The sequence below is a fragment of the Dromiciops gliroides genome, chromosome 3 (assembly GCF_019393635.1).
Source record: "Dromiciops gliroides isolate mDroGli1 chromosome 3, mDroGli1.pri, whole genome shotgun sequence".
In the NCBI taxonomy this organism is placed as follows: domain Eukaryota; kingdom Metazoa; phylum Chordata; class Mammalia; order Microbiotheria; family Microbiotheriidae; genus Dromiciops; species Dromiciops gliroides.
The window spans coordinates 263,857,400-263,879,208 of NC_057863.1; the positions used below are offsets into that span (position 1 = coordinate 263,857,400).

At 36.4% G+C, this 21,809-nt stretch overlaps 2 protein-coding genes across 6 annotated transcripts in view; one reads left to right on the forward strand and one right to left on the reverse strand.

Annotated features, from left to right (window-relative positions):
• USP16 (ubiquitin specific peptidase 16) overlaps positions 1-1,580 on the forward strand; it is a 40,811-nt gene extending 39,231 nt beyond the window's left edge. For 4 of the 5 annotated variants that reach the window (XM_043998426.1, XM_043998427.1, XM_043998429.1 and 1 more), the window contains 4 exons: positions 479-565; positions 986-1,142; positions 1,228-1,280; positions 1,461-1,580. In XM_043998426.1, the coding sequence (XP_043854361.1) occupies positions 479-565; positions 986-1,142; positions 1,228-1,280; positions 1,461-1,544 (381 nt within the window). In that variant the 3' untranslated portion in view covers positions 1,545-1,580. Of the gene's footprint in view, positions 1-478; positions 566-985; positions 1,143-1,227 lie in introns of all 5 variants that reach the window. The other variant, XM_043998428.1, reaches the window with a different exon arrangement.
• A 1,600-nt stretch (positions 1,581-3,180) lies between these two features.
• Positions 3,181-21,405, reverse strand: CCT8 (chaperonin containing TCP1 subunit 8). The gene is made up of 15 exons (XM_043998431.1): positions 21,234-21,405; positions 18,658-18,748; positions 17,989-18,068; positions 16,009-16,158; positions 11,254-11,434; positions 8,846-8,907; positions 7,823-7,960; positions 6,658-6,836; positions 5,296-5,362; positions 5,133-5,220; positions 4,893-5,008; positions 4,587-4,658; positions 4,337-4,501; positions 3,857-3,976; positions 3,181-3,333 (listed from the first exon to the last, which is right to left on the reverse strand). The coding sequence occupies exons 1-15, from the start codon at positions 21,291-21,293 to the stop codon at positions 3,256-3,258; spliced, it is 1,647 nt and encodes a 548-aa protein (XP_043854366.1). The 5' UTR covers positions 21,294-21,405; the 3' UTR covers positions 3,181-3,255.
• Between the last annotated feature and the right edge of the window lie 404 nt (positions 21,406-21,809).

A 21,809-nucleotide genomic window follows, 5' to 3' on the forward strand; every position in this document is an offset into this window, starting at 1 on the left:
AAAACTGGGAGAACAGTACTTACCTCAAAGGGTTTTTGTGAGGATCAAATAAGATAACCAACATAAAAGCACTTTGTAAATGTTAAAGCGTAAATACTATATTATTAATACCAGTCGGAGTCTTCTAGTTTACTTGAGCAAGCAAAAGTAGATAACCTCCCCATTGAAGCTTTTAGATTGATTTTATGGCCCATAAAATCGTTTTTTGGATGTTAACGGCTAAATTTAAGTTAATCAGTTGGACAGGATATTAGGGATCATCTAGTCAGTCCACCAATAGATGAGGAAATTTAGGCCTAGGCCAAGAGAGGACTAATGACTTTTCTGGTTAGTAGCAAAGGTGGGACACGTTGGTCTCTATTCCTTAGCCAAACCAGAGACACAAAACTTGGAATTCTCTTGAGAGTTTTACTTATGACGTATAGCACTGAAATGTTGCTTTAAACTTAGGAAAATAAACTAAATTATCCCCTTTTAGGCTGGTCTTAATCTATGCAAAGTTAACAAGCACATAAAGTTTCCAGATGTGATAGATTTGGCTCCCTTTTGTACCATAAAGTGTAAGGTAAGTAAAAATGGTTCTTATCTTTAAATGATAGCTTACAATATATGTTTTATTCATATAAGCATGAAATGTAGTTGTGGTTGTGGGATGGGAGGCTTTTTAAAGTTATAAAACCAATAAAGTTAGTTCTGAAGACCTCCCAGTACTTTGAATAGATCCTATATAATTAGAAGATGTGGAAAAGGTTCTAGGCAGATTCTATATAATGGAAGGATATGGACAGGGATTCTCTTCAAAACTCTGAAGTTCCCCCCTTGCCGAGATCACAGATCTCTTTCAGGAGAATCTTTGATTGGTACTCTTAAGTCACTACTTCTTGACCAATTTTTTAATAACATTTACTCGAGGAGCAGTACACTTTTCAGATGTAGTCAGGTTTAACCTAATTTGAAATGCTTTGAAATCTTTCAATACCTACAGAACGTTGCTGAAGGAAATACAAAAGTATTGTATTCTTTATACGGAGTTGTTGAACACAGTGGTACTATGAGGTGGGGGCATTATACTGCCTATGTGAAGACAAGAACTTCAAATAGTCATCTTTATAATCTTGTTCTTGATGGAACTAGTCCACAAGGTAAATATCTGGGAATACTTACTACTGCTTTAAATAAGGAAGTTACACCTGTATCTTAATCTGTTTTCATTTTTCTTCTTATTAGAATTTGAAAATGAATCAACGAAGGGACAGTGGTTTCATATCAGTGATACACAGGTACAAGCTGTGCCTGCTACTAAGGTTCTAAATTCACAAGCTTACCTCCTGTTTTATGAGCGAATCAACTGCAATTAATCTGAAAAAGAATTCTACCCCACATTGTTTGGCTTTTAATTTTTAAAAAAGATACAGTAAAAGACAATTTGAATCATGTTCACATAAATTTGAATTTTTCAGAAAAGATCATGTGTCCTGGAATGCTGCAGGGAAAATGCTCAACAGAATCTCAAGTGGAAATGTTTTGTTTCTGTCTGTGGTTGAGAGGAATAATAAAGATACCATTTACTGGTTTAATAATTTTTAGGCTTTATTAGTTTGCTGTGTTGAAACTTGGTTAGGTTCAATTTCCTTAAGTATGACAAAATTTAATTCATAAGTACGTGTTCTTCACTGTGGTAACTTATTTGCTACAAAAACTGGAAAAAGGATTGATGAATTATCTTGTGAAATGTCTCCTGGATACTTCAGTTAGCAATAATAAAATGGAATAATGAAATTGCTTTTATTTTGTAGGGTTTTGGAACTGAGGCCATGAATAGAGAGAGATAGCCAGGGGCACTCATCTATCTACTCTCATAACCCCCTATCAAAATCAAAAGTTTGGTAGGCCTGATCTGGGAAGAGAAGGGAATCAATTCCCCCAATCCAGGCCTAGCCATCTCTAGCAAGGACCTCCTTCCAACCATGCCTCTTTCCAGGAGAAAAAAAAGCAAGACAGAAGTTCAGCCCCAGGGTGGGGGAAGAGTACCAAAGTCTAGGAGAAATGCTCTAAGAGGGGCCCAGGTTAGTCAGGCTTTTTTTGCTTTCTTCAGCAGAAAGGAACATTATATATATAGGCACATTATATATTAATATTAAGTAAACCTAGTTTCTCTTATCTTTAACATTGTTTAAATAATTCACATACCTCAAACAAGTAGCTCTTTATAGAAGTAACAGGTTGTGACCCTGGTAAAGAACCATCGAAAGACATAGACTGCAAAGTGGAGGTATTGAAGCTGTTTATTTAAAAAAACACTAATATATATGCAGTCATTTTCCACACCATCCATTGTACACTTCTAACCTGAAAGATGATAATGGAAAGATCCCTTAATGTGGACACAGGATACCTGGTCAAGTCACTTTCCTCAGTACTTCACAGCATTAGGACAAAAATCTCTGGGCCAAAAAAAGTTTACCTTTTAAAGTAGCATTTGCTCTGGATTTTGTTTTTAAAACAAATAACCTGGAGATTTCCAAAGTCTGCCTTCTACTAAGTGGAAAAATTATTTTAAGTAAATTAAGCTAATTCTAAACTTATCAAATTTGTTTCATTTTTATATTTGTTCATGAATATTTTTATGCCTATTTATGAGCCATAAACACTAAATTACTGGGTCATGAGACCACTGGAACCCTGGTAAAGCTCACACCTCTGCCATTTAATAGTAGTAACAAAATGTTGTGAGAAGAGGGGCAGCTAGGTGGCTAAGTGGATAAAGCACCGGTCTTGGATTCAGGAGGACCTAAGTTCAAATCCAGCCTCAGACACTTGACACTTACTAGCTGTGTGACCCTGGGCAAGTCACTTAACCTTCATTGCCCCACCCAAAAAGTGAGAAGAAAATGAAAACTGATTTAATGTTGAATATCCTCAATCAATTAAACTGACACGTTTTTAAAAACATGCATTGCAGGGGCAGCTAGGTGGCGCAGTGGTTAGAGCACCGGGCCTGGAGTCAGGAGTACCTGAGTTCTAATCCGGTCTCAGACACTTGACACTTACTAGCTGTGTGACCCTGGGCAAGTCACTTAACCCCAACTGCCTCACTTAAAAAAAAAAAACAACATGCATTGCAGCTAAAATTGTGCGTGAGATTGACAGAGAAGCAAATGTGAAAAAACACTGGCCATAAAAATTTGATAGTATTTATTTATCATCTTGGAATACAAACAGGATCTTTTAACTTGAGATGTTCAATTAACCTGTTCAGTCATTTTGATCATCATCCCAATCCTTTTTTCCTGTTGGAGGTTTTGGACCACCAGCTGGTCTTGCCATGATTATCTATTAAAAAATAAAAAACCTTTTATTGATTCCATTTTTAATGTCATCTAATACACTGTATATAAATGCAAAACTTTATTATAATATAAATATTCTATATGAAACCCAACTTTACGTAAATTAACTATAGCAGGTTCACTCACCCTTATCCCAGCTTTATTTTGGAGCAAAACCTGCTATATATAGCATCTAGGATTTTATGGTGCTAGAACATTCTAACTTTAATCCTGTCCATGAAGAGATTACAAAAGACTTGTCAGATGAATAGAGCTGTCTGAATCTAACAGTCCATCCTAGACTGTTTTTGTCTACAAGTATTTTGAATAAGTTTTAGATTTCTTATACTTTTCAAAAACTGAGGCACCCCATCACTTCATCTATCTTGGGCTATTTTTTCTCTTAAGCTTTCCAATAATGACCATATCACATCTTTCAAATTCCTTCACTTAAATTAGTTGAAAACACTTTGGAATCTTGGGGGTGGGTACATGATACTCAGATTATTTTGTCTTTTCCAACCCACCTGATCAACTCTGAGTACAGTAACTGCAGCATTAGTAGCCAACTTGATAGCCCAGTATTTTCCAAGATAAGTATCTAGAATGCCAGCTTCCAACATATCCTTTACTGCAGCAGTTTCAGCCTGCCAATAAAATGAAATTATGTTTATTATTTTTCTTTCTAAACATGTATGTACCCAAATGCAAATTATAAGCCACAAAAATACTCTCAGAAGGTTTGCTGCTACTTAAGCTGTGAAACCTGGATTCTCAAATGTACAATTTTATATCATTAAAGTTTTTACAGTTGTACTCTCAAGAAAATAGTTATGCGGTAGCTAGGTGGCTCAGTGGATAAAGCACTGGCCTTGGATTCAGGAGGACCTGAGTTCAAATCCAGCCTCAGACACTTGACACTAGCTGTGTGACCCTGGGCAAGTCACTTAACCCTCATTGCCGTGTAAAAAAAAAAAAAAGAAAAAAGAAAATAGTTATGCTCCAACCTCAATATCTAATCCAACATTTTTGTTTCCTTCTTGATGTACTGCATAAAGTTTTGAGATCACTTCATTAGCTTTAACTCCAGAATTTTCTGCCAATGCTCGGGGAATAGCTTCAAATGCTTCTGCAAATTTCTTGATGGCATATTGTTCGAGTCCAGGACATGTCTAAAAAAAAAATAAAATGTTTTTGTCTAGAAAAAAATGTTTTTAATTTTGACCTAAGTATAAATAAACAGAGAAATTGGTATACCTCTCCGTAAGATGTGATCTGTTTGGCCAGTTCAATTTCTGTTGCTCCACCTCCAGGCACAAGACGCTTATCCTATAATGAAAGACAGTTCATTCCAAATATCCAACTACTTACTACAAATTTGAAGTCAAAAGCTTTTTGGGGGGGAAGGGGGACTGGGGGATTGTGAACGGGTGTTGTATGTAAAAAATAACCATAGGATTATAAATAATAAATTAAAAAAATAATCAGAGGATTATTTATAGGATTTTAGAGATAAAGACATGCAAAAAGATTTACTGTATCACCACACAAATTTGTTCATACCCTTGTGAGAACTTTGAAAGTATTAACACCATCATCTACTGCCCTTTCTATGTCATCCATTAGATTATCTGTAGAACCCCGAAGTACTATAGTAGAAATGGCACCATCTTCCTTTTCTGTAAGAATTGAAAGGTTTTTAAAAAAAAAACCATAAATGAGATATAAAAACAGATGTTGAAAATTTTAAATGAGAAAACACTGTCAACCATAAACAATTATTCTTCAAAGGCATATATTTACCATGCTTAAAAACAACCACTTGTGTGTCTCCAACCTCTGATAAATAAACACTGTCACAATGGCCCATTTCTTCAAGTACAGGGGGAGTCTGGAAAAAGAATTTTATTAATACAATCAAAGTAATAAAAACTTTCCAAAAATGAACTTATTTCAACATACATACCAGTCTAGGAAGGGCAATAGCACCAACAGTTTTACACAGTCTTCGGAGATCCCATTTTGAATTCAACCTTTTAAAACAAAACAAAACTGTAAATTCACTGTGTTAATATACAGAAAAAGGTATGACTTAATAGACTGCACATGAAACTGCAATTTTCTACCACAAATTCTACCTAAAATATCTTGCAATTAAACACTCTACCTAATGATAGAATTTTCTGGTGCCCTTCAGTTTATACAATTAATTTCAATAATCTGCCACCTTACATAAGTATCTAAATTTTTCAATTTTGGGGGGGCCATACTGAGTGGAAGAAGTATGCCTATTGACCAGAGTACTGCAAGCATCTGATGGGCAATCCACTGGCTTATTCCATAGTTTGAAGGGCACTGCAGATGAATAAATGGAAAAGCATTTATTAATGCAAATTTTTAAAAGGGGAGGAACTCAACTCAAACTGGGGTGGGAGGAGGGAGACAAAATATATGAGATCGTTCAGCTTCAGGGCAGATGAAAAGGCTTGGAAATCCTAAGGGTACAGCCACAAGGTGGATGTCAAAGCCCCAAAGTGTTTAGAGTACATCAGTAGATCAGATGACTCAGAAGACCTTAGGAAATAGTTTCAATTTATGTGCTAAGGCCTGATGGTCCTCCATCACAACAGGAAGATTAGAAATGGTGACTCCCATTTCATCCAAGAGGCACAAGTAGCCAGGTTCCTATTTCTTACTATGCAATTTGTATGCATGGGGTCAGGGCAAAGGGAAGGCTAGATAATAAGCTGGCCCAGAAATGACTATCTCTGGATTGCATTTGGGAAAATGTATACCACTTTAAATGATTCCAAGCTGTTTTCTGATAAAGCCCCAAGTAATCTTCAGATTATGCTATATGGCTACAAATCATGGAATACCACAATTTCAATCTTAAATAGAATCAAATCTCTAAGTGACTCAAAGGGCAAACTGGCTATATCATATTACCAACAAAGGCTTGTGTGTAAGAAAAAGTATTAAATGTAACACCAAGGAAATTTATGATCAGAAAATCAGGTGAAGGGGCTGGGCTGTTCATGGGACAATGTGGGGGATAAGATGACAGCCTAAATTATGTTGGTACCCATGGAATTCTATTTCAGCAGCTCTCAAAAACCAGGAGGGGTGGGAGTGGGGGTGGTAAAAAGAGCCTCCCCCCTTCCCTTTCAGGGGGTCCGCAAGGTAAAAACTAACTTTGACAAGAATCAGTCAGTGATCACTGGTTTCTTCAAACACACCCAAATATACTTTTTATCAAGAATTTCTTTGCATTGAAATAATATGCAAATGACTTTCTTAAAAATATAAAAAGGCATTCAATTCTCACCTGACCAACATTATATTGTATTTGTTAGCATAATGAAGAGCCATATCTGCAACTTTTCCACCTGTTACTATTACATTTGCACCAGAATCAGCAATAGCTTTAACTTGTGAATCCATAAGATTTTCTTCTCCTTTGCTAAAATTCATTAGTTCTTCCGCAGTCTTTATCAGTACTGTTCCCTGTCAAGATAAAATTTTATTTAAAGCATAAAAACCCATTTAAAAATTTTATTTCACATGTAATTTCTTATTTGTACATCCTGAAAATATAACTTGGTTCTTTCTCCTCCATCTGTCATAATAAAGAAGAGAAAGTTGCACAAAAAGACCCTTTCTGTGTTCCTCCAACTTCAATCTCATGGGCTCAGTAATTCTTAAGAGTTTTATAGATTGTCAAGACCACGGAACCCCTAGAACTTCTGTGAACAAATCCAAGACTACCATTGAAACTTTGCAGTAGAGTAAGTACTGGCCCTCTGAGTTTATAGGTCTGTTAAAATGTATACTATTCTTTGGTATAGTTATATTGTATACCATTGTATACTATTCCTTTCAAGGAAATGCTACCCACACAAAACTAACAGTTACATTAGTCAGTCATATCCCCTTAAGAACAGGATTATTAAATTCCTTTTCAAAAGTTCCCAAGTGTAAAGTTGTAATTCAAACATTTTCTACAAGGAAATAAGTATTTGCTAAGCACCTACTATGTACAAGGCACAATATATTATCTCATTTGATCCTCACAATAACCCTGGGAAGTAGATGCTAATTATTATCTCCATTTTACAGATAAGGAAACTGGGTCAGAAAGAGATTAAATGACTATTAATGGACTGAGGCAGGATTTGAATTCAGGTCTTCCTGACTAGGTTCAAGAGTACGGAACCTTGCTGCCTCTAAATAAAGCTGCACCCAATTTTTGTAATATTCTGGCTATGCCTTTAGAAAGTAAGTGCAGGGGCAGCTAGGTGGCGCAGTAGATACAGCACCAGCCCTGGAATCAGAAGTACCTGAGTTCAAATCTGGCCTCAGACACTTGACACTTACTAGCTGTGTGACCCTGGGCAAGTCACTTAACCCCAATTGCCTCCCCCCCCCCCCAAAAAAGGTGCACACCTCACAACTTAATCTATGAGATCATTAATTCTTAAACTGACATCTACCTTGGTTTCAGTTATCATGCCATCAAAAGGACAAGAATACACCGCTATTTTAGCGTCTTTCACTGAAGTGACATCACCTTCAGTTTCTTTCTTAAAAACCATACCATGCAATACTGAAGAGGAATAGATGCCAGAGCCCTGTGAAAGAAAACAAAATCTTGAGACCACATGACAATAGGTGGGATATCTAAATGTATTCTTTAAAAACAAATGAACAAATATAGTAAAATATAGTTAGCTAGGACCCAAATGAATTAAATAATCAGAATGCTTTATTACCCAAAACATTGTTTAATGAAATTCCAAAGCATTGAATATATAAAGCTTTAATATGCTTCAATAAACTTGATTTAAATCGGTGTGGTACTCCCCTCAAAGATACAGATCATAATTCTCCTATAACCCAGAAGAGTTGTGATTTTAAATGAAAACATTTATTATTCCACAATGAATCTGGTTGATAAAGCTCTCTGAATTTAGTAGTCTAACCCTAAAATGTCAGATACCCTTCGAATATCATACTTTAAATATTTTCCAATCTGGAAGACTCTGAGAGCTTACATTCCACTGGTATGGCTTTTAAGAACCCAGGTCCATCCATATACCACGATTAGCATTAGAGCAAAACAATGTACAACAGACCAGCTCTATTTTATTATGGTAAGATAGCAATCTGCCAATGTCAGCCCCATTCTAGATTAGTTTGCTGGTTTACTCTGCTGTAGTCCAACATACATTACTAAAAATATAACCACGATTTTTAATGTCTGAATCTAAAAATTTAATTAAAAACAACTTATGGCCATCCAAAAATGGATGTAAAATGACCATATTTTGAATGGAAGGTTAGATTTTCTGCCACCTAAAAATATCCAAATAACAAATTACATTTATAAAGCCTATTTTGTTGGTTTTTAAAAAATAAGTTAAATAATATTGGTTTTTCTATGCACAAAGTAACAGGTAAAATTTAACCAACTGTTTTGCTAAATTAAAATGAAGTAAATGATTTTCATAACTTACCAAAATTTTACACACTCTGATATTATCAACATTGAAGTGACCAGAATCAGGAAAAATAGATACTGTTGAAGAAAAAGATTACCAGTCAAATCAATCAACAAGCATTTATTAAGTACCCCACTATGTGCCAGGCATGCTGGAGATACAAGTTACAAGAATGAAATAATCCTTACTCACAGGAAGATATATATAAACATACATAAAGCATAAATACAAAATGAATAAATGCCAATTTATATATGGTAGAGTTTGGGAGAGAAGGCACTAGGCAACTTGAGGGATGGTTAAGGGCAAAGCTTCATGCTTTGAGATGTCTTTCTTGTTTTGTGGGGCAAAAAGGGTTAAGTGACTTGCCCAGGGTCACACAGGTAGTGTCAAGTGTCTGAGGCAGGATTTGAACTCAGGTCCTCCTGAATCCAAGGATGATGCTTTATCTACTGCGCCACCTAGCTGCCCCTGAGATGTGTCTTAAAGGAAGAGTTGGGCTCTGTGAGGCAGAGACAAGGAATTCCAGGTATGGGGGAATGGAGTAAGGGACTGAGTGTGAAGGCATGCAGACAGATAGAATGTCATATATGAGACAGAGAGAAGGCCAGTTTGGCTAGATCAAAGTGTAGGAAGGTGAAATGTTCAATGAGATTGCAAAGATAGGTTGGGGCCAGGTTATAAAAGCTTTAAATGAAAAGGGTGGGGTGGGGATGGGGGGAGGAGGAGATAAGGATATATTAATTTTATCCTAGGGGCAAGAGTCTCACTGGAATTAAATGTCTGAGTAGGAGAGTCACATGGTTAGATCTGTGCTTAAGGAAAATTACTTTGGTAGCAGTAGCAGACAGGAAGGACTCAATGGAGACTTGAAAAAACAGACCAAATAGGAGGCTGTTGCATTAATCTAGGAGTTAAGTGTTGAAAGCCTAAATGAAGGTGACAGCTGTGTCAGTAGATTGAAAAGGTCATATGCCAGAATCGACTGGATATGTGGCAAGGGGAAAAGTGAAGATCCTGTCTAAGATAATGTCAAGGTTATGAATATGGAAGACTGGAAGGCTGGTGGTGCCTTTGTAAAAAATAGAGAATTGTAGGGAAAAAATAATTAGCACCACCAGATAGTGAGGGTGCATCTTCAGAGGAGCTAGGTTCTTAAGTCAGGGCATAAAGCAAAACGGCAGCAACCACAAAACAAAAACAAAATTACAATCAAAATTACCCTTGAGAATCCCTAAAACCCACAAAAATAGAATACCTGGTCTCTCTAAAATAAGGCAGTCTATTAGTTCTTCTCAGTAATACAAGGAAATTCCAAAAGACTCATGATGGAAAATGTTCTCCACATCCAGAAAAAGAACTATGCTATGGAGTCTGAATGCAGATTGAAGCATACTATTTTCATTTTATTTGTTGTTTTCTTTCTTGTGATTTTTCCCTCTTGTTGTGATGGTGGAAATATGTTTAACACAATTGTACATACCTATATCAGATTGCCTGCCATCTTGGGGAGGGGGAAGGGAGGAAGAAAAATTTGGAACTCAAAATCTTACAAAAATGAATGTTGAAAACTATCTTTAGATGTAATTGGGAAAAAAATAAAATACTATTAGGAAAAATAAAATAAGACAGTCTATTAAGAGAACAGATGGTTCTGAGATGGTTGCTATGGAAACAACTGTAGACAGGAAAACATAATTAGGAGAAAAAATTCTTGAACAGGCTTCACATATAAGTGTGATTTTATTAAGGGGTAATTAATTATACCACCAAAGTGCTTTTTTAAAACTGTTTCACCAAGCAGGAAAAGAGAACACAAGAAGTTAAAAAGAACAAAGGACAAATCTTCTGGCTGACCAGGAAGGAAGGGTAGGAAAGTAACAAAGGCTATTCCACTTTTAGTTCTATTGGCCTAACAGACTTTCTAGAGCATAGGTGTCAAAAGTACAGACCAAACCAGATTAAAATGTAAGTGGGAAATATTTAGAACAAATGAAAACACAACAGATAATATTACATTTTAAAACTAAGTCACATTGGTTCAGCGATCCCCATTCCTATTTTGGTTTAACACCACTGGTCTATGGGTATGAAGAGTTTCTTCCTGTAGTGAAATGCTCGCATGAGGGAACCAAGACTGAGAGAAAAGAAGCTTCCTGTCCCCATTCTGACACCCATTCCAGGACATTCAGTCATTTAAATGGTTCCCTCCACCCCTGTCAGTGACTCTGTTTTTGTTTTTTAAGTTCAAGCACATCATGCATGTATATACATGTATGCATGTATGTATATATGTACATACTCCACTATTACTTTGAAGCTGTTCGAAATCATCACCTATCAGTTTTAACAACCAAACCAAACCAAAAGATACTGAACTTTCAGAGGAAAAGGGCTGTGTGGGTTTATTAAAATTTACTTACCACATGCCTGGGAAATAAGCTTTGCCAAAAAGACTTCATTTCCATACTGCTTGCTCATAATGGAGGTCTGAAGCAGAGCTGATACTTCATCAATGTCTCTAAGATTTTTTGCAGAACAACATACCAAATCAGGAAGAATTTCATGGGCTTTTCTGCAAGCTATTTCATAACCTTCTATGACCTAAAATATAAAGGACAATAATTATCTTTCAAAACAATAAAATGAACTATGATTTTTAAATGATCATTTTGAAGTTCTAGTATGTGCCAGGTGCTATATCACTTCACAAAATGCCTGTGTTGAAGCCAGAGCAGGAGAAAGAACCAGCATAGTACCTGGGAACTTGGAGGTCTGCTACCAACACAAGTAAAAACATCCAATTAGGGCTTCTTAAGGCCACAGCAGGGGACAAAGCCAAAGCCACATTCTAGACTGAACAAGAAGGGACCAAGGCCAAAACCTGAGTCAAATCACCAGGAGAATAAGATAAAAGTCAGGCATGTATAAAGATTTGGGGGAGACAGGGCTGTGTAGTATAACTGCAAAGGCAATGAATATTGTCTACATCAGGGGAGAGAGGAGACAGGACCTAGCAAGGCCTGCCATACCATCCAAGAGTATGGGAGGTAGTGGAATCTGACCCAAGTATCTATTTCCAATCAAGAAATTGAGGCTAAATACATTAGTAAACAGAAGAAAATGCTTAATACAATGAAGATAATAATACCAAGAGGTATAAACTGGAAAAACTCAGTAATTCTAAAATAAATCCAAGCAGCACCTCAGATAAAATGGCTTGGCCACAAGAACAATAGTACCAGGAAAAAATGAAGCAAAAAGTAATCCTGAGGAAAAAACAGGAAGAATAAATAGCTTAGAACAAAATGTGAAAAACCTTACAATAGAACTCAAACCTCTGAGACAAAAATAAATATCAGAAATGTAATTCATCTACCATCGAAAACAAGTGATCTGGAAAACAGTTCAAGGAAATTTTATGACTTGGACTCCCTAGAAAACACGAACAAACAAAAAACCCTTGACCACTATACTTCAACATTAGATCCAGAGAATAAAGTAAAAATAGAATCCACTGGTCACCTCCTAAAACAAAATGAACATCAATCAAAATCCAGAACTTCCCTATTAAAGAATACAATCTTAAAGCAATCAGAAATAAAGAATTCAAAAACCAAGGATCACACAAGCTACTTCTACAGAGGAGAGAAATGACATTCCAAAAGTCAAAAAGATAAAAGGCTTATAATCAGATTCTATCAAGCCAAGTAAAATTTTACTGAGGAAAAACAAACAAAACACTGGACTTTTAACATAATAGGCTACTTTCAAGCATCTGGACCCAAGCTGGGCAGAATCTTTAAAATGAAAACAGCTGCAAGAGCAAACGTTCTAAAATGTAAAAACATTCTGAGCAATCAAAAAGGACTTAAATGATAAGCTGCTTATTCTAATGGGGAAAAGAAATAAATGTCCCTTCAGAATCTTACTGTCTTCAAGGGCATAGAGTCAGGTAAATAAGACAAAGAACCTGGGAATGGCTTGGTTTCATGTTGTCTGTTTTAAGATAAAAAAGAAAAAGCAGAGAAAAGTGATGAAAATGAGAAAAAGGAAGCAACTTTTATAATCAAAGTTCTTGATAAAAAAATTATACAAACATGGAGAAGCTAGTGTGCTCTTCATGAATCTAACTTTCATCTGAACTGGACAAAGGAGAGCTGAACAGAGTTTGGTACAGAAATATCAAATTAAAAAACACAACATGAGGACAGCGAAGAAATAGTCACAAGCAAAGCAAACTTTAGAGAGTGGATTGTAAAAGAGCATCAGAAAGAAAGAAACTATAAGAACCCATGATTAAGATTTAGACTACGTGAAGAAAGGAGAACAAATTATAGATGGCTAATATTGACCACATTTCTTTTCTCTTTTTTTTCTACCTTCTTTGAGTACCAAAAAAATTTCTTGGAAAACAATTTATTTCTGTAAACGCTCACTAATTTCAGACTTCAGTGTCTTTAACTTCTACACAAAGGTTAACCATTTCAACTCTATATGGTCCTTTGCTCTTGAATCCTTTGCCCCATTGTTTTATAGGTGCTCTTCTCTAGCCAAAGTTAGTCCTGCCTTACTACACCCTCTGAATACTGCTGAAGGAAGTGCCTCTAATGTGTTCATGATGTCATCTTTTACATTTGGGCTGTATATCCATTTGAAGAATATTGTGGTGTATGGTGAGATGTGGTATAAACCTAATTTTTGCCAAACTGCTTTCCAGTTTGCCCATCAGTTTTTGTTGAATAATGAGTCTCTATCCTGCATTGGATTTATGCTACCATGTTCCAATTGTTTTTTCATTTTGTGTAGCTTATCTCTTTCATCGATCAACTTTTCTGCTTAAAGTATAGTTCTGGTGTTATGAAGCTCCTATCCTTTTCACATATATTCATTATTTCCCCATAGGCTCTTGACCACTTGTTCCTCTAGAAGAATTATTTTTAAAATTCTGTATGTATTACTTTTGGTAGTTTGGTTGATAACACACTTAATCTGCAAATTAATTTATGTAGTACTACCATTTTTATTATGTGTAACATAGCCCTACCATGAGAAATCAATTTCTTTCTGATTAAATGTTCCTTATTTTTGTAAGAAGCATTTTGTAATTATATTAATAAATTCCTGTGAGTCCTGCTAAATGGACTCCTAGATATTTTATATGCAATGTAGTTATTTTGAACAGAATTTCTTTTTGTCACTCTGATTTGTTAATATACAGAAGCACTGGTCATTCTGTCGTATTTTCATATCCTTCTTTACTATAAAAGTTGATAACTTTTTAGTTGATTTTAGATAGGGTTTTTCATAAACTGTCATCTTCTGAAAAAAAGCAATAAACTGTATTTTCTATTACTATTCCTTTAATTTCTTTCTTTTCTCTTACTACTATAGCTATCATTTCTAGAACTATGTCAAATAACTGTTGGAAATTAACATTCTTATGCAGAATGAGACATGTTTATGGATATGGCCAATGTGGGAATTTGTATTGTAAGACTGCGGTTTGATCACACAGGTTTTTTCTCTTTTGGAGGAAGGGAACAGAAGACAGGTAAAAAATGTTCAATTTCAAGCAGGACAGATTTTTATCTATAAAGGAAAAACAAGCTCTATATAATAGAGATGCAGTTTCATTTATGTGACTTGCCCAGGGTCACACAGCTAGGAAGTGTCTGAGGCCACATTTGAACTCAGGTCCTCTGAAGCCAAGGCTGGTGCTTTATTGCCACCTAGCTGCCCCCAAAGTTCAAATTTTTTAAAAAGGAATTAAGAAAGTGTTTGGCTAAAAGAAGGTAGAAAAGGGGGGAAAAAGATACCTTTCCCAATAGTTCTTAATCAAATAGAAGATAGAGATCATGAGAAGATAAACTGGACAATTTTGATTACATAAATTTGAAAGGCCTTTGCACAAACAAGATCAATGAAATCAGAATTTTGCTGCCTTTCCCCCTTCTAATTCTCTGAAGGTACAATTAGTGAACTGATACAAACATTAAGAGAAACACTCCCCAATACATAAATAGTCAAAGAAAATTAACTAGTTCTCAAAAGAAAAAATGCTCCAAATCATTAACAATAAGAGTACAATGCATTATAAAAACAACTTGAGTTTCTATCACATACCTATCAGATTAGCAATGATGAAAAAAATTAAAATGACAATTGTTAGAGGTCTATGGGAAGACAGATATGTTGATGTATTAAGTATCAGTGAACCTGTAAATTGGTCCAAACATTCCAGAAAGCAATTTATAATTATGCCCCAAAGTCACTCAATTACCTGCTCTTTATCCCAGCAATACTGCCACTAGCCAGAGATAAAAGACAGAGGAAAAAAAGGCCTACATGTACAAAGATATTTATAACAGCACTTTCTGTCACAACAAAGAACTAGAAACAAAATGGGCGCTCATCAATTAGGGAATGCCAGGATAAATTATGGGCGTATGAAACAGAATGGATTCTTATTACAATGTAAGAACTGATGAAAGGGATGGATCCAGAGAAACTTGTGAAGAGATGTATGAACTGCTGTTAAGTGATGTGAGTACCAAAAGAATAATTTATACAATGAGTACAACATTGTAAAGGATAATTCTGAAAGACTTAACTCTGCTCAAAGCAATGAGTGAGACATACATCTTTAGGTATAACCAATACAATACAAACTTGCTTTTGCTTGACAAGTATGTCATAGGGGAATGTTGGGAGAAGTAGAGATAGTGATGCTAAAAAAAGAAGAAAAAAGAAAAGAGCATCAATGAAAAGCAAAAATATACAGACGAGAGCAAAAGAAGTTCAAAAGTAGACATATATAGTAAGGATGATGCCTAATGCTAGTATGTTAAAGTTAATAAACACTTTAAATCCACTAGAGATTCGGTTTCATAAGCAAATCTCTTTCTGATCTTTACGGAAATAGACTTTTTTGATGATGACTAAGTTCCTAATTTAAAAAAAGAAAGCATAAAATACATGTATACAGAAAATCAGGGGTATTACACAATACAATTATGGTCTATATTACATTAAAACTAGTAACAAATAGTAAATAAAAATTTTAGTTCCTCATGAAAATGAAAGAGGAAATGATTTAAAAGGGTACACAGATGCTTATTGATCTTGTTTTAAAATTATACTTCAAACGAGAGCGAATTACAAATTGAAATACTTGCCTCTGAAACAGACAGGCCAATTCTCAGGAGTTCTTCGGCTAACTCTAGAAGGGCTCCAGCAAACACAAGGACAAAATTTGTGCCATCCCCAACCTCTTGCTCTTGCATGTGAGAAGCCATTACAATCATTTTTGCAGCAGGATGCTGTACCTATTGGTAGATATGAATTTTAATTGAAAAGCTAAAATATTTTCCCTTGAAACATTGCCTAAATTTTAGTAAAACCTCCAATGTGCCTAATTTAAGCATACATCTCTCTTTTGCATTTAATTGAAGTTATGTTAATAAGGTCAAGGCTGAATGTTTGATCTTCCTGTGGTAGAGTTAGTACCACTCTTTTTCTCAGGTTTTATACCTAATACAAACAGGCAAGACTATTGTTACTGAAAATTGCAGAACTGAGCTAAGTTGCTCAAGAGAAACAATAAATGACAAAAGAAAAAACAAAAGTTCAGTCCATGAACATAAGTCAGAAAAGCATTTAATTTTGAAAAGATTTCCAAGAAAATGCTTAAAATAAATGCTAGTTCTTCAAGTGTGACCAGTTATTTAGAAAATTCCAAATATAAAATACACCATACTCTGGAAACATGAGCTTAATAAAGCATTCTGGTAACATTTACTGTGTGTACAAAATAACGCAGATGAAGAAAGAAAAACAACTCTGTCCTGCATTGTCTGAACAATGTCAAAACTGGCTTGGCTTTTCTACATTAATGTTACTACACTGACCAGTCCTGGAACCGTGGAGGTAGTCTGTTTCTGTACTCATATCTACAGAAGTTGGGACTTCAGATTCATCTGGTAGAATTAGTGACAACAAACTATTATCTATAGTCAATCAAAATATCAATAAGTGATTCTGATGGTTTTATGATCATCAATCTTTTAGTCTCTACACTGGGACAGCTACCTTCAAATCTGTGCAATTCTTGATGATGTCTTCCCCATAAGTCCTCCAAATAAGACTTATCCAAAATGCTGTGGGCCATAACTTCCATGAGAAGCTCCTAGAATGTACCTGTTAGCCCTCATTCTTTCCAAGACTAGCTTATGTCCTTTTCTTATCTCATATGTGTGTGCGTGTCACATTTTGTGCATAAGACATTGTGGTTAGTGTCTTTATTACTGAAAACCGCAGAAATGTAACAGTATGTAACTGTAACATGTAAGTAACAGCTTACATCCACTGTACAATTCTACATTATTGAGTCATGTGAAATGTTAATTCTTCAGAGATCATGGTATAACCAGAAAAATACTTGTTGGTTGTAAAATAGGTGTAGTTTGTTAATCAACAGCTTGGGACCTTTGAAAGTGTTGCGTATTTTCCCAACTGTAATTCATTCTTCTCTCCTTTTATTCAGTTCTGATTCTAGCACAATGTCCATCTGCATGTAGTGCCTGTCCAGGGTACATAAAATAATGGACTGCCCACTGAATGAATGTTATAATCTGGCCAATATACATTCTGTGGTTTTTGGTTTTTTGGGTTTTTTTGGCGGGGCAATGAGGGTTAAGTGACTTGCCCAAGGTTACACAGCGAGTACATGTCAAGTGTCTGAGGCAAGATTTGAATTCAGGTCCTCCTGAATCCAGGGCTGGTACTTTATCTACTGTGCCACCTAGCTGTCCCCCAATATACATTCTTAATTCATTTTTACTTCCTGTTTAACACAAATCTTTCATAAATTTTAATCCTATCAATTATTTATATTGTCAAATATTAATTTCTAGGATATGTAACTATAGCAAAATAGAAAAATCACACAAAGATTCTTCTAAACAGCAATGGATTTCAGGAAATCCTTCTAATTTTCTAGTTGGCCAAAATAAATTCTTAAAATCCATCTTTCTTTCTGCACAGCTATTTGTTCATTGAAAATCTTCCATAACAATAATCTGAAGTAAAAGATATTTCTTGAATAAGACAAGGTTTTTTTTATTATTTATTCTACCAAAGAATCCTTAATTACTTACTTCTAGCTCTCTTAAAATGGTAGCTGCATCATTTGTGACGAACAGCTTCTCCAGATGATTGATAACCATTTTGTTCATTCCTAAAAATAAGATAGAAATTATTTCTATATATCCCTTTAAAGTTTACAATCTATTAACATCCCCATAAATAGTTTCCCCAGATACTCATAAAGCATGCATTTTTAATTGTTTACTTTTTATACAGCTTCACATGACCCTAATATCCCTGAAGACTAAGCTCACCCATACCTCTCCTATAAAACCTTCCTTGTTTACCACAGGTAAAAGTGACCTCTACTTGCCTCTGAATCTTTAGTAGCATTTATTGTCTGCAAAACACCTCAGAGATCATCAAATCTACACATTTTATTTTAAAGATGAGGAAATTAAGGCCTACTCCAGGAAATAGTTCTTCTTAGACATAACTTGCATAACAAAAATAAGGTCAAGAGTTATTAAAACTTCTTTTTTTAATAAGGCAATCAGTGACACTGACCTCTGCTCTTTCAATTTTGGGTCCATACCCCAAATCTCTTATGTCTTAAAAATTTTTAATTTTTTCCATAGCTACAGATCTGTAAAGAAATGTCTAATTTTATATAAACATAAAACGAATCTTAAAACATAGGCAGTAACTATTAGTGACTCATATGATAAATTCAGGATTACCATTTGGTCCATATGCTGTACGGGTAGTCTGGGCAAGCTCCTTACATGCTTGTATATTCCTATACACAGCTTCCTCTAATCCTGAATAATGCTTTAAAAGAAAAAGTTAAAATTATACAGTTGATAAATTTAACCAGTAAGACAAGAACTTGTGAAATAGAAAAAATTTACTTTATTCATTTTGTACCCCCCCCCCCGGGGCATCTTTCACATAACTGCTTCATGTCATGAACATCCTGAACATAAAGGAATTTTTAGAACTAGAGGTCAGTTTAAAGATGAAAACATGCTGCTTCTCTTTCTCAAAAGGCAGTGGAAAGGGTAGGATATAAATTAAGTTATATTATTATATTATTTTAATTCCAAATGCATCATTAGATCCACAACTTTCCCTTACTATGATTCTAAAATTTTATGCCAATATTTAGAGGAACTTCAGATTCTGATTCAGAATACAGGGGCATTCTATATAACAGATGCTATTTTTGAGTGATACTGAATGCCAACTTTGCCATTAACACATATTTACTGTTGCTCAAAATTATTGGGCTTCTAAGAAGTTCTTTGGGGCAGGGACTGTTCTTTTTTTCATTTTTGTAACCCTAAAATCTAGCACAGTACCAGGTATATATGGTAATAGCCTTACAACATAAAAAACATAATTATCTTACTTTATTCTAATAACCACCCTTTGAGCTGGATACTAAAAGTAAACCATGTTAGATGATCCTCATATGACAGATGAGGAAGCTGGGGTTCAAAGATTTTAAGCAACTTTCCTCAGTCATATATCTACTAAGCATCTAAGGCAGGATTTGAATTCAAGGTCTGAGGGAACTCCTATTAATCCAGTTTGTGACCCTGGGTTAAATCACTTAAACCCTCACTGTCCCAGGCAATTCTATAAATCTCTTTGTTGCAAGGCAGGAGCCAAAGCCAGAATTTGTCATGGTCTTGAACCCAAGTGTTCTTGATTCTATAGGCAGTCAGTGCTCTCTTTTCACTACAATACTTGCCACATTGCCACTCATAACAGGCACTTAATAAATATTGAAATAGAAAGAATATAATAAATTATTTTATAATTATCATAAATATGGTTGAGCTCTTCACTCAAACTCACTTTCTAGATGACTACATAATTTAGGGACAAATTTCTTAAGTTTCTATTAGGAACACAGTTTTAAAACAAGCACCCAGAAAGAACTGTATACCTCCAAGCTAAGCTTGCAAGACCCCAGACTCCTCAATCCATTTAGTTGTTGCTTCTTATCCCCATTCAAAACCTCAACTTTTTCAAAATATTCTTTCACTCTGCTGGTGAAATTATCTATCCAGATAGTAATTCAGCATAATCAACCCTAGTCAGTTTAAATGGTTAAAATGTGAGAAGACATCATAATGTTATAATAAAAGAATCTCTTACTATATCCCTGAAATTACATGAAAGACCTGGCCGTGGAATCATGGCCACAGTCTGGCAAGCTAAATCTAGGTAAGACTAATTTTAATCTTCTGGGAGAAAAGGAAATAAAAATCAAAGACTCCAATAATTTCAAAATTACTTAGGCAAGACTTTAAGTCTTGACTAAGCCACTTACTAGGTGAGACCATGGAAAAAGTCACTTAATTTGAATCTCAGTTTTCTTATATGTAAAATGGGGATAATAAGGATCTGTAGTACCTACTTCATAGAGTTGTTCTGAGGATCAAATGAGATAATATCATCATATTCTGGCAGACATGGAAGCTATTAAAGTCAGAGGGCTCCTTAGGATCTAGAGCTGGAAGTGACATCAGAGACCACCTAGTACAACACCTTCGTTTTACAAATAATTAAGTCGAGGTCAAGCTCACAGATAATAAACACCAGAAGAGGGATTTATACCCTGGTCCAGACTCTCTAAAGACAGCACTCTATCCACTGTACCCGTGATGCCTCGGTTCAACGTAGCCTTCCAAGGGAAAGAAGCCTGCTCTCATGAACCTCCCAGTGAACTGTTTTGTTTCTAATACACTTATTGGCATTAATACAGGATCATGGGTAATAGAGCTAGTCATTTAAGAATATAAGCACCTTGACAACGACCTATTCTTATCTTTTTTTTAATCTATCGCCATACCTAATAGTACAGTAGGTGCTTAAATAAGTGCTACTTCTTTCCCTCACACTATCTCTGGATCCATATCCTCTAAAAGCTTTCCCATTCCACTACCAAATAGGGTGAGCTGGGAAATCTGGGGCTAGGGCGAGCTTATTTCCAGAGGATAAGAAAGCAAAGCGCTAACGCGTGTCCTAGGGTGGCGCCCCCGGAGCACGTGATCAGCCCCATCTTCCAAGGCGCCCGTGCGTCCTTTCCAGTCCATGCACTAGATAGAAGTCGGGCGGCCAGGCCTCGGATCACACCGCGTGGGTCTCTCTGCCCCGCCCCCCATCCCCGGTCTGGAACCTTCTCCTTCCCAGCGGCCCAGCCCGTAAAGGCGCCCATCCACTTCAGTTCGCCTTTTTTAACCTCCCACCACAGTGGCCAGCACCGAGCCAGTTTTTCTCCCCGCCAATCCCCTCATTCGCTTACTTTAGCTCCTTCTTTCAGCATCTGGGCGAAGCCCGGAGCCTTGGGAACGTGGAGCGCCATAGCTAGATGGTAACTATGGACCACAACGAACAGACACCGAACAAACCGGAGAAAAAGCACGCACTGCCCGCTGGGAAGGCTGCGCGCGCAACACCCCACGCCCCTTCCCTCTAACTTCTCTCACTTCCTCTCCTTCCTCATGACCCCTCCTTCCTTCTTTCCCTGCTTTCCTCTCCCCTCCTGTCGGTCTCAGCCCCGAGCGCCGCCTCCGCCGCCGCGCTCTGGTTCTGGGCGTGGCCGGCCCGGCCTCTTCGGGAGTAAGAAGACTCGGCAGCTGCGGGGCCCCCGGGCAGTGCTGTCCTGCGGGTGGGGCCCGATTGCCTTCCTGCTTCTATCCTCTCCCGCTTTCGGGTTTGGGGACCGGCAGACACCAGCCCCAACTGCACGTTGTGTACCCCAAGGCTCTGTCCTGGGGTTCATCTCTTAGGCCGCATTCCCGGTGACGTCATCAGTTTCCCTGGATTTAATGATTGTGTGCCTGCTCTGGCCTCCTAGGCTTTCTTGGCCTCCTTAGCT

What these genes read in the sequence shown, in the direction of transcription:
- CCT8 (XM_043998431.1), bottom strand. Translation starts at nt 21,293, where the DNA reads ATGGCGCTCCACGTTCCCAAGGCTCCGGGCTTCGCCCAGATGCTGAAA. An exon ending in CCATTTTAAGAGAGCTAGAA is followed by an intron (nt 16,159 to 17,988) that starts GTAAGTAATTAA and finishes ATCTACCAATAG; the next exon opens with GTACAGCATCCTGCTGCAAA. An exon ending in TCAGAGTGTGTAAAATTTTG is followed by an intron (nt 7,961 to 8,845) that starts GTAAGTTATGAA and finishes TTTCTTTCACAG; the next exon opens with GGCTCTGGCATCTATTCCTC.